At 35.4% G+C, this 17,317-nt stretch overlaps 3 protein-coding genes across 3 annotated transcripts; 2 read left to right on the top strand and 1 right to left on the bottom strand.

Moving 5' to 3' along the window:
* Nucleotides 1–4,482: 4,482 nt before the first annotated feature.
* On the top strand, nt 4,483–6,194 carry LOC103940597. The gene is made up of 2 exons (XM_009350742.3): nt 4,483–4,926; nt 5,614–6,194. Exons 1-2 carry the CDS (start codon nt 4,639–4,641, stop codon nt 5,962–5,964), a joined length of 639 nt encoding a protein of 212 aa, XP_009349017.2. The 5' UTR covers nt 4,483–4,638; the 3' UTR covers nt 5,965–6,194.
* A 5,544-nt stretch (nt 6,195–11,738) lies between these two features.
* LOC103940598 (leucine-rich repeat extensin-like protein 3) lies at nt 11,739–13,023 on the top strand. Its single transcript, XM_048574735.1, has 2 exons — nt 11,739–12,133; nt 12,741–13,023. The coding sequence occupies exons 1-2, from the start codon at nt 11,787–11,789 to the stop codon at nt 12,787–12,789; spliced, it is 396 nt and encodes a 131-aa protein (XP_048430692.1). The 5' UTR covers nt 11,739–11,786; the 3' UTR covers nt 12,790–13,023.
* Nucleotides 13,024–13,265: 242 nt separating this feature from the next.
* Nucleotides 13,266–14,460, bottom strand: LOC103940599 (GEM-like protein 5; the record flags this gene model as incomplete). The annotated part of the gene is made up of 2 exons (XM_009350745.3): nt 13,266–13,686; nt 13,828–14,460. Coding segments are annotated over 2 exons (852 nt in total), but the record flags the coding sequence as incomplete, so codon positions are not given.
* Nucleotides 14,461–17,317: the final 2,857 nt, after the last annotated feature.

The following is a 17,317-nucleotide window of genomic DNA, read 5'->3' as shown; positions in this document are numbered from 1 at the left end:
CCAAGGCCACTAGCAGTCTAGCACTTGGGCATGTTCCCTTCACCCTCAAATAAAAATGATAAAAATAAAAAAACTCATCGCTATATGTGCAGAGAATGAATTGGAAATCTCAATAAAACATACCATCATTATTCTATAATCTTCCTTTAGCTTTCATCGCAATTAACCTTAATTAATAACTTTTTTTTCACTCAATTAACTAGTTACGCTTACCATATTAAAATAATGTGATGTTGCAGCAGAGAGGGACTGCATGTGTTGTACATATTTAGCCGTTGTCTAGCTAAAGTTCTCACATGCTCAACACAACCAAACCATATTTGACCGTATACGTACGTACCACATGCAGATGCAGTATGACAATTGACACTCAGTTGTATCAATGAGTTTGAAATAATAGTTCTTGTATACATGTGTATGTATATTGTTTGTTTTGTCCAATTCAGATGGAGCTGATTTTTTTTTAGGGTTACGAAATTTCCTTCAATTTGACGCGTTTTATCACGAAAACTGTGAAGATATGTTCATCTTCTTGTTTACAGAAATTTGAAATGAATTATGTAGATTTTTTTTAAAGGATGAATTTGAAAAATGGATTGCGATGATATCCGTGATGGATTTCTGAATCTGCATACAAAAACAAAAGCAGTGGAACATCCCAAGGACTCCTTCGCTTGTCGCAGCAGCAGAGGGAATATTAATGGAGAGAGAGAGAGACGGGGTGAACTGCTGCTGCTGAGATGGTGTCAGATACAGGAGGAGGAGGGAGGACTGGTAAAAGTTGAGTGAATAGATTCCTCAAAGAGGAAAAGTCCGAGTCATATTGGGTGTCGAAGTTCCCACCAGTAAGTGACCAGACTTACCTTGCAATATTGCCAACGGCCCCCCCAAAACCCATGAGCCTCATAAGCCATCACGTGAACTTGCATATACATCAACAGAAAACCCTAATCGCTATCTTGCACCAGTAATATTGCTGCCTTTCTTCTAACACCATACATGATGAAAATAATAATGTTTACACATTAATTTTCTCTGAAGGTCCACTCACGCTTCGGTTTATTTTTAAACTTCTGAATCAAATAAAACAAATAAGAATTAAATTATATAATAAGCAGAGTGTATAAAAATAAGAAAACTTTAACGAAAATATCCTGGTACGGTTAACTCTAACAAAAAATCTCATTTTTAGACTAAAAAGTCAATCATGATACTATTCACTTTACCCTTTATTTTGTCTTTATTGTTAAAACTCAAAGTTTTCAAGTTATTTTCATTAGTTTTCCTTAAAAATAAAACAATGATGTGCAGAAATTACTTCTAAACGTAATACACGTATAAATACTTAATTAGTTTTAACAATATTTATTTATTTATATTTTTTTAACAAGCAATGTTAGCCTCACAATAAACTAGCAATAATGTGGTTCAAATTTGTCATTGACGAAAATCGAATCTAAAACCTCTCACTTATCCGTAAACAAATAAAAAATAATACCAACCACGGTACCAAAAGCAGCATTTATTTATTAATATTAGCTTAGTTATATAGAGGAACAGGCTTGCAGCTCCCCCAATACATTCGCTCTTCCTCTGATCTCTTACTTATATGCGAACTCGTCCTTTTGTTTGTGTCCACTATTTCACATTCTCATCAAATTTTCTACGAGTTTATTAAATAATTTGTCTTGAAATAAAATAATATACTGTTAACATTCTCTCTTTAAAAATGTTAAAGAATCTACATTTTTGTATGAAGAGTTAATATTTGAATCTTAATTTTATATTTCATTAAAGATAGAAAAATGGTAGAGAAATTATATTTGTGTACCACATTGGTGTCTTACTTGATGTGGTAAGTGATGTATACTTGACACGTCAATTTATAAATACTTGACCAGTCAATTAATAAATTCTTCTGATTGACTAATAATTGTATGAATCATTTGCTAGGTACACTATTGTATTATAAATGTGTGATCTCCCTCACGTTACTCTTAAAATAAATACTAACTTTAAGAGTTGGAAATTCAGAGTAATTTGACTATCAATTCTCAAGTAATATATGTGGTCCTACACTCCTGAACTTATGATATTTACTGTTTATAATCCTTGATTAATTGAACACCATATGCCTAGGTTTGACTCTAACGTCTAAGTTCGAGTTCTGGTGTTAGAAACCTCCTTTTGGTGGGCGAACTGTAAATATGAAAAAAAAAAGGGATTGAGACCCTCTTTATAAGTTCGCAAAGAAACTTGTGGTATTTCCTAACTCTAAAATAGGGTAACATCCTCTACCCCTAAACTTGTTTTTGAAAAAGGATAGTGCTTTTGCTTTTTTATTCATGAAGGATTTCATGGTTTGGCTGTAATAGTCATGAATAATAAATCTAAATACCATGTTTTGACTTTAAATTCATAAACTTTACAAACTTTAGGGCGTGTATTCAATTGAGAATTTGAGAGATTTAAATGGATTTTATAAATCCATGAATTTTTATGGAGTTTAATTGATTTATAGGGATTTCATGCAAAATTTTGATTCAATTTTGTCGAAATCTCATGGGAGGTGAGATTTGTGGATACTTAAAATACACTATGAAATCTCTCAAATTATCTCTAATTCCTCAACTTTTTCAAATTTTTTAAAATCAAATTCTAATTGAATACACCTAGAATGTTATAAACTTTTTTAAGATCCTAATTAAATGCATCCAGATTTCTAAGGATTTTAATAAACTATCTTAAAATTCTGATTGAATACACATTGAATTTTAGAGAATTACTTAAAATCCTGTTGAATACATACAAGAAATAAAATCCCTCAAAATCTCAATTGAATAAACCTCCCTTCATGTGTGAGACGAGACACCCACGGAATTGCTCTAAGGCAACTAGGATACATTGGACTTCAATCGCTGGCATATGTCATGAATACATTGTCCATAAAATGATTTCTTAAGTCTAATTCATGCCCTCGTCCTAACATTGTTGATATTTATATGCACATAAATAATATATTTCATAATAGTCAACTTGTTTTTTTCGGGTCAATTACGTGTTAGTCTTCAAATCATATAAAAAGTGAGAAAAATATAAATATTTGTGTGAATTTAATACTTAATTGTGACTGAATTATTATAATAATGTTGTTGGATAAGAAAATTTTCTTAAAGTATTTCGTATTTAAGCAGGATACTTTATATGTCATAAGCTAAATAAAAAAACACACAAAAAAAATCATTTTCTCTACTTATATACATTAAGTAGTATCTAATTTATATAAATATGAGTAAAATATATATTTGATGTTTAATTGCGACTGGTCTTTTAATAAGGGGTCCACACACCTTATTTTACTTCTCACACACCTTTTTAATTTTCAACCGTCGGATCGAATGAATTGAAGAAGATCAACGGACAGAAATTATTAAAAGGTGTGTGAGAAGTAAAATAAGTTATGTAGATATCACATTCCTTTAACAATTGCGTAGCTCGATAGTAGGTGAATGATTTTGTTAAAATATATGGGCAGTCCGCGCGTGGTCGGACGGGCTGCCAGAGCCACGTCCCACCGTTTCAAAACCCCACCTTCTTCTTCTTCCTTTTTTTCTTCTTTCCGGTTGCAGCAGAGAAAAACATAAACTGTTTAATTGTTAAAACAAAGTTCCGGCATCCAGTTTCGGTAATTGCGTTTTTACTTGGTTGTCTTTGCTTTTCTTAATTTAGTTAAGCCTCCCGAGACAATTCCGTCAGCTTTACTTATTAGCTTTTTCAATAATATTACGCAAGACTAAATAATTAGACGTCTCGCTTGCTTGCAGATGTGAGATTTTCAACTAAGAAAGTGATCAGTGAGAAAATAAAAGATGAACTGGCTAAAATACTCGCTATTTGTTAATTTCAATAAAAAATAATCACTTTGGTACGGTATATAGGGTTAAATTTTGGGGTTTTGAGTTTGTTTGCTCGTTGAACAAGCACTTCTTTTCATAAGATTTTTCACAGTCGTTTATGTGAGTTTTGATTTCTATATATACAAATCAGTTATTTTGAGCTTGATTGCCATGACACAATTGCCATAGTGGTGGGAGTTTTATAAGAGTCAGTTCTGTCTATCATTTATGACTCTAATCTAATCAGGTCATTTATTGTATAAAAATCACACTCGTTAGTTTAATATATTGAAATCAGTTTCATCTAACTAAAATTTTACACGTTAACAGCTACAATTAAATCGGCACACAGCGTCATGCCAATAAAACAAAGAATTTAACAAAAAATTTCATAAGTTTTTATATGACATGTAAAACTATCTTCCACGCGTGTTATGTAAGTCTCGTCGTTTCATTGAAATCTCTCCACACTGTAAAACGAAGTTCTCTAGCCGGGTCCCATCTGGTACTCCCTAACAGATTCCCACGCGCATTTACAGGGCGTGAACTCCATCATTATTATTCCCAACTCCATCTATCTGTTTGTGACTGCCCCCCTTCCTCCTGTTATATTTCCCTTTCCAAAATCACACCTAATCTCTCTCTCTCTCTCTCTCTCTCTATTGTTTGTGACCGGTGATTTTGTTTTGATTGTTGAAGCTCATTTTTGCAATCATATCCTAGGATTTTGTTGCCGAGTCAGATGACAGCTCCAAACATGGCGAAGATCGCCGCTTCTCTGGAGAGGTCTCTCCAAAATTGCTCCCTAAACAACCACAACCACCACCACCACAACCACAGCAGCGGCGGCGGCGGCAGCATCACAGTCGACGGCGAAGGACAAGGCTCGAGCGTCACTGACGGGGTATTGGCCGCCACGGGGATGCAGGGCAGGTCATCGTCTTCAACCTCATCAACCTCAGACGCCACTTTAGAGCTCAACTCCCATGTCTCCCTTCCATACCATTGGGAACAATGCCTCGATTTAAAGGTTGATTTTTCGTTTAAATTTTAATTTCTCTCTTTTTCCCTGTTGATTGTTGGAAGAAACACAATCCATTAATTAGTTAGTATTTTTTTTTTCCATTTTTGAAGCTTCAATAAATGCAGTAAACACAGCAGATCTTGCAACTCCTTAAATGAAATTCCTTGTTGTATTTAATGCTTTATGCTCTCTGTAATTTCGTTAATTTTTGCATTTAATGCTCCATGCCCTTTGTTATAAAATCTCAGAATCAAGAACTTTTCATACCAAAAATCCAGAGAAAGGGAATAAATGGTTTTTTATTATTTTTGATTTTATCAAACTTTTACTTTAGGCGATAGGAAAAAGAGAAAAGCTTTACTGGGTTTGACCATCTCGTGTTGCAGCAATAAAAAGATATAAACTTTTTACTTTTCTGTGTTTAATCTTTTGTCAGATTTTCGTCTCCTGGTTATTTAGTACATTTTCTTCGAAGAGTAAAGGCAAAACCTTTTTCTGTTTGAATAATTGCATTGTCTCAAACAAGAAAAAAAGAATATGGGTTCAATCACATGTAGTCGTTTTCGAAATAAAGTTTACATATTGTGAATTAATTCCTTCAAAGAAAATAATTGTGTTCTTGAAGCGTTTTATATAAAACTTATAGTTCTCGGGCGTTTGTTTTTAATATAAAGGTTGATTAATTATTTGCAGACAGGGGAGGTATACTACATAAACTGGAGGAACGGGATGAAGGCGAAAGAAGATCCGAGGACAAGAGGAGAGTACAGTGGAGATTTCTACTACTCGGAAGAAGATGAAAACAGCTCGTATGACAGCGAAGAGTCTTCGACCGAGTCGTCGCCATCTTCGTGCAGATACGAGCAGCACCAGCAGCCGGTAGAGAATCTCAACAGCAACAACAATAATAATAATAATGTGTTGGTAGTGGCTGGCTGCAAAGCCTGTCTCATGTATTTCATGGTCCCGAAACAGCTCGAGGACTGCCCCAAATGCTCCGGTCAACTTCTCCACTTTGATCGATCCGAAAATGGCTCCCCATGATCATCACCCGCTCACATTCATTTTCTTCTTAGTTTCTTAGTTAATTTTAATTTGTTTTTAATCATGTTTTGGCTTTTTTCACCTAGAACAAACCCTTTTGTGCTCTGAGAATATGAAACTACAGACAAATCACAAATGGGTTTTTAGTTTTTAGTATTTAGTAATTTTGTAGTTTAATTTGTTGATTGCTTAGCTCCTTTATTTTATTTTATTTTATTTTTTCTTGTCAATTATTTTGGAATATTGAGGGAGGCCATGGGAAGTGGAGGAAGAGAGGAGTCCTACAGTGCCAGCATAGCACCACAAACAAGGTCAATGGTACAATAGTTGGTAATGATTGCGACGTGTAGGTTTCCTTCTCTTTTATTCCATGAAAATGATGAATCCATGATGGTCTCTCTTTTATTTTATGTTTATCTTCTCATTTTTCTATATTTTTTATCCGATTTATTCGTTAAATAATTTATTTTTGGTAAATTAATTCGTTGTTATTAATCAAAGTACTCGTTAATTATCATGCGAAGCTCCCAATATCTTTGAATTTTCCTTTTGGAAGAGGACAGGTACTAATCAATCGTACGCTTTTGTATTTGGTAATTTTTCTTTCTTATCGATTGATTTGATGTCAGTTTATCATACTAGATCAGGGCAGATTCATGAACATCCTGTTATGGTGTCAAATACAAGGGTTTTCTCCAACAAGGAGGTATTTCAGCGGCTAAATTGTGACTGTCAAATTTTAATCATGTAAATCTAATCGTTTCCTACATTGGTGCTTATCATACACTGATGGATTATAAAATTATGGCAAAATTCGGTGCATGTTTGAATGTGGAGTGTTTGATAACATGCTGGATTAACAAAAATGTTAAACTTACTATATTTTTCTTACCACATTTGTATCACCTATCTAATATTATTTTATGCTTGTAACGGCCAAAATAAAGGTGGTCATACAAAACAATATTTGTCCACACCCCACATCCAAATTCAAAGGTAAAATCTCTCCCTCTTTCCATTTTCCCTTACAACTCTTTAATTCGAATTATTGGTTAATTTTTGTTTTCCAATTGAAGTAACAAACGACATGAGTAATAAGTATTTCTCTCTCTCTCTCTCTCTCTCTCTCTCTCTCTCTCTATATAGATAGAAATAGTCTTTTTGCAAAGTAAAGATAAAGCTGCGTATGATATACGTTCTTTCCCGACCTTCAGAAAACGAAAAACCTTGTTAGTTTGGAATCACCCTATATATAGCCCAACAATTCCAAAGTTGTGGATTGAATTTGCACGCGTGAAAGTACCGGATGGGGCGGAGTGGAGTTCGACTTGGTGGCCAAGGTAGGTGGATAAAGCGATGGCATTGGCATGTAGCTCAAACCAAAAGCTTTTGGAGTTCTGGTGACCAAAAATCTCACAAATTAAAATAAAAGTCAAAATTTAGGCTGTCCAAACAAATAAATTGTTAGCCTAACCAGCCACCATGCCTAAATGCCTATGCTGCCGATCGAGCTGTGTATGTTTAGGCTTTTTTTTTATTTTTTTATTTTTTTTTTGGAAAAAGCCTGTGTATGTTTAGTTTGGTCAACTGCTTGACACAGGAGAAAGAAAACCATGTAACCGTACTGTGGAAGAGATTAGGGGCACGGAAGACAAACCCTGTCGACATAAAATTCTCAGTCCCACAATATCTTTGCCTTTTTTTTTTTTTTTTCACTGTCAAAAGATGACAACTTTGGGGGTCCCACTCTCCCAACTTCTCCATGATGTGTCCATTTGTCAATGATGTTTTAACTTTTAATTGACCCTGTAATCAACTCAATAATTCTTTAGTAGAAATAATTTGGGCCCTTTGACCTCCAAGCCATTTTAGTCATTCACTTTTTTCTGCCGTATGTTGTAAGTGTTGGTCGATGATTTGAGGGAAGGTGGTTTGTTCTTGTCATTGCGTCTTTATGTATTCCTACGTGACAACTATATTTTCATCCACAAGATTGGACATATCATCCAACAAAAATGTTAGAGAGATATTCGTACATCAGTAGATTATATTCACACATCCCAAATTACTTCTTTCATATTCTTTTAATTTTTTTAATATTTTTCTATCAAGTGTTAGTGGTGTGTAGAAAATATTAAAAAATTAAAAGAGTGTGGGAGAAGTAATTTGAGGTGTGTGAATATAATTTCTCCTGTTTTTATCTCTGCATATCTAGACATTCTTAATTAATTTTATAGCTAACTACATTTTACATCTTTCATGTTTGGGATGATTTTAAAATGGGACACGAGGTTTCAATTTTCTCATACGGCTCCATTAGGTTTTGAAAATATTTGAATTTTCGTTGAATTGATAACCTAGTTATCATGAAAGCCGTTACTAGGTTGATATATAAGTCACATTTGCATCACATTGACTAAAAAAATTCATCAATCTATGAATAATTAGGCATTCAAATATACAAAAGGTGTAAATTGATATGGTTTTTAAAACCATAAGAGGCAATGTCAGAAAATTAAAACTTCATGACCTAAAAATCACCTCAACTCTTGACGATATAAAAGGTGGTTAGCCCTTAATTTTATCTGAATTAAAGAAAAATCAAATGACATCAACGAACGAGCTTATTTGAAGATAAAACAAGTGCAGGAGTCATATCTTAAAAGTTGAAACGCTTGTGTTGACCCATGAAATTTGGCAAGCACAAAACGATGAAATTAAGCCCAAACAGCAAGAGAGAGAGAGAGAGAGAGAGAGGATGGTGAAGCCATGGTTTACCTGGCCTAATACGGCAGTGTTGGAGAGAAACCAAAGTTAATTAGTGACTCTAATTAAGCAAAAGGCACACTAAGTAAGCATATCCAATTAAACCAAAAGGCCCACTAAATAAGCATACTTCCATGTCACATCTTGCAACCCTAATCCTGCACCAATTTTGAATTGGTGTAGGTAAAAGTTACAAAGAAAAGCAAATATCTGAAGCGAATCCAAATATCTCTTTCAAAACTTTACCTGCTGCAAATCACAGGTACCATGTCCTTATTTTGATTCCACCAGCTGCTAAGCACACCACAAGAAAGACTGCCTTTGGAAATAGAGACATTTTTTTGTATAACTGAGATATCTCTTGTAATGTTTATGCTAAAAATAACAAGTAGCATTGAAAAGTAACTCGCGCGCCCCATCAAGATTAAAAAGTAATTATATGATGCTGTATATGGTTCTCATTTTTAATAATAGCAATACTAGTTACGTGATCATATATGTGGGTGTTATGTTGGAAATTCTAGCTTCGAAGTAGAATTGAATAGCAGAAGTTGAACTGCATAAAAGTGTAGAATAAATATCGACATATATGTGGTGTGTGAAAGCGAAGGAAGAGGCTGTGACAAGTGACAAGGTGTGGTGCAGGGTGCAGCTAGCGGTTGGATGTGTGGACGTGAGGCCCTCCGTCCTAAAAGATTCGAATTTCAGAGAGAGGGAGAGAGAGAGAGAGAGATAGTGATGCTTAATCAAATTGGTATAACTGAAAGAGATCAAGTAAGTAAGATGCATGGATGCGTATGGTCCAAGAGGGAGGAGTAGTACTACCAGTGATATATATGGTACATACGGGGTCTGAAGACTGGCGGGTGTGTGGGGGCAAACAAAGGAACCTTTCCTGCAGGCTTTCGTTGCCAGAAACCAGAAAGGAATCTATGCGTCGATCGAAGAATGCAGTGAGTACTGTGGAGTGTGGACTGTGTAAAAAGAAGGAGATGAATTATTATGCAGCTAGGAGATGAAAGGTGAATTATTATTAGAGGAAAGAGGACTTTAAAGATATATCGTCCTTTGTGTCTTGGTGGTGAGTTGGTCAAAGACAAAAGGACTGACAGATACTAGTAAGTACTGCAGGCAATTTGATAAGGACTCTCTTAACTCACTCGAAAATTCTATTATGTTCTAGTGTACACATGCACACCGTTTGAATAAGGCATCAAATAAACGTACAGATAAAGATCCAACAATCAAATATTCAAACGCTCCAGTGATTTGAATAAGGCATTGGATCAAGATGTGCAATTAAAGATCCAACGGTCATGAATTCAACCCACACAGATGACAGTGTATAATACATATACACAGCTCAGTTGTCTATTTATTTACCATCTCTCTATATGTTTTCCTTTGTGATCTAGACGTTTCTCTGCACAAATGGAATCTCTGTCAATCTGTCCCTCTCTCTTTCCCTATCCCCCGTTTGTTTCTTCAATTTTGCATCTTTTCCCAACCCTCAATTACTAATACACATCACTTAAACTAATTGGACAAATATATTCAGTCTATTCTACTTAATATTGTTAACCCTTTTAGCTACTTTCAATGTTGTTAACCCTTTTCATGGATCAAGCCATGCAATTGTTAATTTTACGATTTTATTATTTTAATTTACACTAGAAGAATGTGATGTTTGAATTCAGAACGCAGTGATTTAAAGAAGAATATTCCTAATTATTAAAGCAATTATTTTAAGAGAAAATTTGATTGAATTTCAACTTCATTAGCCACTATCAGTGCCTGTTCGAACCTTAAAGACTCCCTCCAATATCCATCATTCTTCCAGTCCCATATATCCTTCCATTTCAAGTATATGTTGGACCCCAATTTCCAATATTAGTTTACGAAAACAATATTGGGTTATGTTACAGCGTGTGACTCTCCAAACTACAACTAGCCATGTACAAGAATGACGAAAAAACCAAAGATGGTCCATTGGGCTTGCCCACCTTGGATGAGTCCATTTGCCGGTCTTCCTACTTAATTTTCACGAGTCTAAAGAAGGTCCAGTGGGCTTGCCCACCTCGTAGTTTTTTAATTCATATTTTCTATTTAATTTTAAATATTAAGAAAGTTATTTAGTACTACAGTCTAGTGATATTCTTTTTCACTTGTAAATTAAAGGTCTTAGGTTCTATTTTTCCTAAAGACAAATTTGGACCACATTATTGTCAGCCTATTATGAGGCTAAGACAGCCCCCTCTTAGTGTAAGTAATATCGTTTGTTCAAAAAAAAAAAAAATAATTAGAAACCTAATTTACAAGTTTCATATGCCTCACACTCTTTGGGTAGCTGACTATACTAGCAGGAGAAGATCTAAAATGAGCATTATTAAATTTTAGAGAAGTTGATTGAGGAATGTTGCAATGTTGTCAGCTCTTCGTATTTTGTTTTCTTTTTCATAGACTTATTTCTCTGTTTTAAGCATCTAAATTTCTAATTATTGTACAATAAAATAAAGGAAAAGGATGTTGAAGAATGCAGTTCCCACGTCAAAAACTTAACAGAATAGATTGTATTTTATATTAAATGGTTTCGCTGCTAATCAAACCAATAAAACCTTAAACATATGCCAGATTATACATGCGATTAAGTTAGAATAATATCAACGCAGTTAGTAGTGAACCATTAACACATCTCTTGAATCTTGACTAAAGAGCCATTTTTAATCTTTAGTCATTGTGGTTTTGGTAAAAAGACAGATTTGTTTTTTATTTCTTCTTTGTAATTGGTAAACGATGGAGTGTTAGGTGTCAAAGAAAAGTGACAGTGTTTCTTGACTGATAGGTGAAAGTCTGTTGAGGATGGATGTTAGGTTAAACTCGTGGATGACTTTTGACTTTGATCGACCTGGTGCAACACCAGCTTTATTTATTACCCGGATTTTCATGGGGACGGAAGATGGATACTGTGATTAATCAGGTGTAATGTTGAGATGAATGCATGTGGAAGAACGTTACCAAAAGAAAAAGGGCTTGATAATTAGTACTTAAGCAAAGCAATGAGGTACCAACCAGTTCCCGGTGAACCTCCGCCTCCCCCAGAGTACGGGCAGCCGCCACCGCCACCTCCACCTCCACCAGAGTACGCGCCACCGCCACCTCCACCAGAGTATGAGCCACCGCCGCCACCTCCACCGGAGTACGGGCGACCACCACCTCCCCCAGTGTATGCGCCACCGCCGCCACCACCAGACTACCCTCCCCCTCGTCCTCCTCCTCCTGGCCCTCCACCACCTGGCTATCAGGGTTACTTTTATCCTCCGCCGCCGCCAACCACGACCCCACCACCGCGGCCTTCAGTACAAGACAATGATGGCCCTGACTGCGGTTCAGTCCTTAAAGGCTGGTATGTACACGCTCTCCCTCTCCCTACTTCTTTCACTTGCTAGCTTTGAGTTCGTTCCATTAATAGTTTGATCATATCATGTTTGTCATGAACTGAGTAATTGTGTGTTTTACTCTTTTGCTCCTTTGCATTTCTCAACTTTTTAAGGACAAAATAAATCTAATTTCTTGATGATAATCAGCTCCAAACTTATAATTTATAGTAAAAACTGAAATTATTTTCCAATTGACACTAGGATTAATTACAACAATATAACAAGTTTTCATTTTCTCATTGCTTATGAGTCATGACAATCATATTTTATTAATTTTTATTTCTATTTTCATCCAGTTCCTTAACTTAATCTAAATTATGAAGAGGGGGATTAGAACTTTGGTGGATATCCAGTGTGACTACGTTAACTTAACCTAAATTATGAAGAGGGGGATTAGAACTTTGATGAATATCCAGTGTGACTACGTTCGCGTCTGCAATTAAGCTTCTACTTTTAAATGCCTAAATTCTAGATTGTAGGACAGTAAAATCTACTTTTTGGCTTCCTTAATTTGTTCTTGTTCCACTGCTTCACCTCCACTGACCCCTTCTGTCTTGTATACATCGTTTTCAGTTTGGCTGCAATTTGTTGCTGCTGGATATTGGACGCTTGCTGCCCTTAGGCCATTACATACTACATACATCTGCTCGACAAGCAAGCACATTAACAATAACAATTGCACGGAGATAATTAAACAGGGGAGCGCTTTTAGGATATGAAACCCTTGTGCTTACTTTATTTATGCCCAATAAAACTACCCAAATTAGGGATCTTATCTTAGATAACCTCAGTCCGATTCATACTTAATATATTATTTATCATCATAATAATAATAATTTATATTGTTGATTTCAAATACTTATTTGAGGAATGCGGAAACTCCTGTATAATTAATCGCTGTGTTAAAGCAAACTTAGCTAATTGATGGCCCCTTGTTGCTGCTGCTTGTTGGAGAACCGCTAGCTGCTAGTCGGCAGAGGATATATGCATCACCTCTTGTCTATATGTAATTCTGGTTTCGTCGTTGGATAAAAGTGTGCATCTTTTATGTAGTTATACATTATATATAAGAGACTTTAAAACTTACTCCATACTCCGAACACTCGCAATACCGTCACGTAATTTTACTATTTCACTAAACAAACGCTATAAACATATATAATACATGAGGTACAGACGAAAATGAACCATCTACTAAACATACAAAGAAACAAATCAAAGCTAAACTACGTAAACAAAATCTGGAAAGGAAGATGACGATCTTAAGCATCCAAAACGTGAAATCTTCCTTCTAGTTGTTCTAGCCAGGAACCGGCTGCACTTGCTGCACCGCATTCCCAGCAGCTCTGAAATCTGCTACAGATTCGAAGATGTGATGGGATGCCTTGTCGAAACTAACAAAACCCATAAACCAGAATTCATGGCCATCTGTGGTGACGATCTGAATGTACTTCTCCGGCGGATTCTCTTTCATCACCACAGGGTTCACGGTGCTTATATTTCCCAAAGGTATAGTCACCTGTTCAACATTAATACAGATTTACAGTCAGCTCAAATCATAATGTTAAATCGCGACAACTGAAACTTTACAAGCATAGTAAAACATGGCTCAAATTATAGAGTAAAACCATGATTGGACAGTTAATTTAAAGTTATTTACCTTGTAGTAACTCCAAGTTGCTTGTCCAGACGGAGCAGTAAAAGTCAGAGGACGATCGCTGCAAAAAGCCAGTCTAGCAGTCGACAGATACTGAGTCCCGGCAACCGGCCCCGTCGACGTCGAAAGATAACAGGCAAACGTCTTCTTCAACTTCTCGTTCGGGTCAGTCGCGAAAATCTGCTTAAACAGCGACTCGAATCCGCCTTCGGATAAGGCTTTCGCCGTCAAGTTCACCTTCCCCCACGCCGCTTCAGGAACAGAGGGCCCCGTTTTGAGGTTGTACCAGATGTTCCTGGCCATGGTCTCCGCCTTAGCGCTCCAGGAATTGAACGCTTGGATAACCGGCTCAAAGGGGTTGTTGGTGGGTTTGTCGATCGGAGAGTACTGGACGTAGGGCTGCTGGTGGGGGATTTGCTGGTGGTCGGCGGCTTTCCATAGGGCGGCTTGCTGGTTGTCTGGGTGGACGTTCGGGGCTGCTGGGGTGCCCATGATGTGGGTCCCCCATTTCTTAGTGTCCTCCGCCTCTGGTGGTGGTGGTGGTTGCTGAGGGGGCTGTTCGGAATCGGGGGTGAGTTTGTTCAGGTGTGGCTGCCATGGTAAATTGGACGGAGATTGGAGGGTAGAGTTGTAGTGTGGAGATGATGAAAGATGAATCGAAGATATTTGTTTGGATTGCGGATTGAAAGGAGGTTTTTATAGAGGAAGATTGAGGATTTTGGATGCTTCCGGGGGGAAGGAGTTGCGGGAGAGTGGATTAGGAAGAAAAGAATCTCAAAACAGTCGTTTTTTATTGGGTTATTTTGGTAATTTGAAAGGGCAAAGGATGCTTCGAGTTCCCCGTTACAAGATTAGTTCGTCCTCTGTCACCGACTCACCGTCATATAGCATTTGTGATCGTCTTTTTATATTTATCCTATTTTAAGTTTTATTGCTAGCAATCTTTAGACTAATATTTCTATTCGGATATTTTCACTTTCTTCATAATTTTAAAAAAAAAATCTTTAGACTAATATTTCTATTCGGATATTTTAAGTTTTATTGTTATACAGCCGCTTACAATTAAAGAATCTTTGAATTCGAATATCATAATTGAAACGTTCATTACCATTATCTAAAAATTATATTTATAAAAAATTTATTCAATTTGAAAATTATTTATTTATAGGTGTTAAATGACAATAGTTTTAATCAAGTAATATATTTACAATGAAATGTCTTTTTATTTTATACATATGTATGATTCAAAAATCTTTAAATTGAATTTTTTTCTTTCTTTCTTTAAACTAGCATATGGGCACACACAAAGTGTGTGAGATAATTTTTTATTTTTGTTTTTGAAATAGAAGGAGAGAGGAATAGCGTGATAGAGAATGTGGGAGTGGGAAGGTTTTTTTTTTTTTTTTTTAAATTTTATTTTGATTAGAATATATTAGGATTACATGTATGTGTGGTTTTGAAGAAAAAAAGGTAAAATTTGATCGTATGAAATTACATTTCTACCTCATATTTCTTATTCATATTCTGTTTTATTTAGATGGTTAAACTGGTAATTTTATAGGATTTTGGTTGACAATAAGTGTTTTATTAATTAGTAGAGATAGTATAATTTTTAAAAAATTATATTTTAAAATAATAATTAAAAAAAGAACAGTTTTAATTAGGACATTAGAAAACAAGTAAGTCCCTATGAAGAGACATAAGTATTAGGAAAATTTTATTTGAACCCATCTAACTTATTTCTACACTCAGCTTACTCTTTATACCCATATTGTTTTAATTAAGCTATCAATATCTCTTTAAACCCAAATTTACTACCTCAACTACCCACAGAAACCCAATTCAACATGTAAATTTATTTTTATACCCATTTGAAAAATAAAAAACCAAAATCAAAGCATTCTCTCCTTGTCATTCTCTCCTTCCAACAATTGCTTTTGATGGCCATTTAGTAATACGGTCTGGTGATATTCCTCTTCACTTGTACGTGAGAAGTCTTATGTTCAATTCTTGCCGTAGGCGAATTTGAACTACATTATTGCTAGCCCATTATGAGGCTAAGCCCACCCCCTCCTGTAGATAATATCGTTTGTAAAAATAAATAAATAAATAAAACAGTTGCTTTTGATGGAGTCTCCATCACCCACTACAACGTTGCTCTGCATGACCATATTTGAGTTGGAGAAAGGCCTCATTGAATTTGAGTTTCATCCAACTGTTGTAACGTTCTTGGGAGGTCCGCATAAACAACACTAATGAACTTAAAAGATTTTCTAATATCTTTTCGATTTATCAATCTGCATATATTTTATATGAATTATATGTAAGTTGTCATTTTTAAGAGAAACTTAAAAGATTAGAAAGACGAAAAAACGAGAACTATTGTGATGTCAAAGAAAGAAGTATTAAAAAATAATGAACAAGTACACAAATGTAAATTGAAAAACCACATTTTCTTTTAACATTATGAGTTTATGAACACCACATTAAGTTCAACCAAAAAAAACCTTCAATATCATGTGATTTCTAACTAATCAAGGAATTGTCAACACAAAATTCAACCTTGTCAGATAATTAAAAGCATGTGACCATAATGTACTTGGTTTAAAATCATTACTGACGGATCTAATCTCAAAACTCATCCCGGAAACAAAGTGTTAATTAAATTAAATAGGTATAAGCCAATTTATTGAGTTTTGTGAATAGAACGTAGAAGAAAAATTATATGATGATTAGGATTCGATTATTGGATATGGGTTTATTGATAAGTTAATTATTTAATTTACCCTTATAACTATTTATCCCACATATCTTCCACATTTTAATATAATTGGTATCCTATATTTAGTCTGGGTCCAAATAACCTTTTCCTAATTTATTATTAATAATAAAATGTGACATAGGGAGGGGCATGATCTAATGTATATTCTAAGATACTAACGTATTAACAAATTGGGGGTGGGAACCACGTACTTTTTGTTGTGTGAACCACACAAACCCGATGGTCCCTCCTAATTTTTCTGTTGCGCTCCTCGTGTAACTTTGGAGTTGTACAAGGTAAAAAGACAATGAGTAAAATTAAGTCGGCCGAAAGAATTGGGCCCCTCCCCACCTGTTCACGATATTTCGCTTTGGGCCCCAACCACGCCCTCACGGTTTGTTTCTGGGAACTTACACGAGAACTTCCCGATGGGTCACCCATTCTGGGAATGCTCTCGTGCGCTACTCGCTTAACTTCGGAGTTCCTACAGAACCCGAAGCCAGTGAGCTTCCAAAAGACCTCGTGCTAGGTAGGGATGAGAATATACATATAAGGATCACCCCTGGGCGATGTGGGATGTCACAAATATCTTTAATGCTTTTGCCAAGAAAGTAACGATGAAAACAAAAAATAGAATTTCAAAAGTACAAAAAAGGGTTTTTTTTATTTTTTTTATTTTTCCTGTAATACAACACCTATCATAGAAAAAGTGAGAATAATGCAAGGATCATG

Source organism: the organism of the source record quoted next, unplaced genomic scaffold (assembly GCF_019419815.1).
Source record: "Pyrus x bretschneideri cultivar Hongxiangsu unplaced genomic scaffold, Pyrus_bretschneideri_v1 Contig74, whole genome shotgun sequence".
NCBI classification, from domain to species: domain Eukaryota; kingdom Viridiplantae; phylum Streptophyta; class Magnoliopsida; order Rosales; family Rosaceae; genus Pyrus; species Pyrus x bretschneideri.
This window is presented reverse-complemented; position numbering and strand designations above follow the sequence as displayed.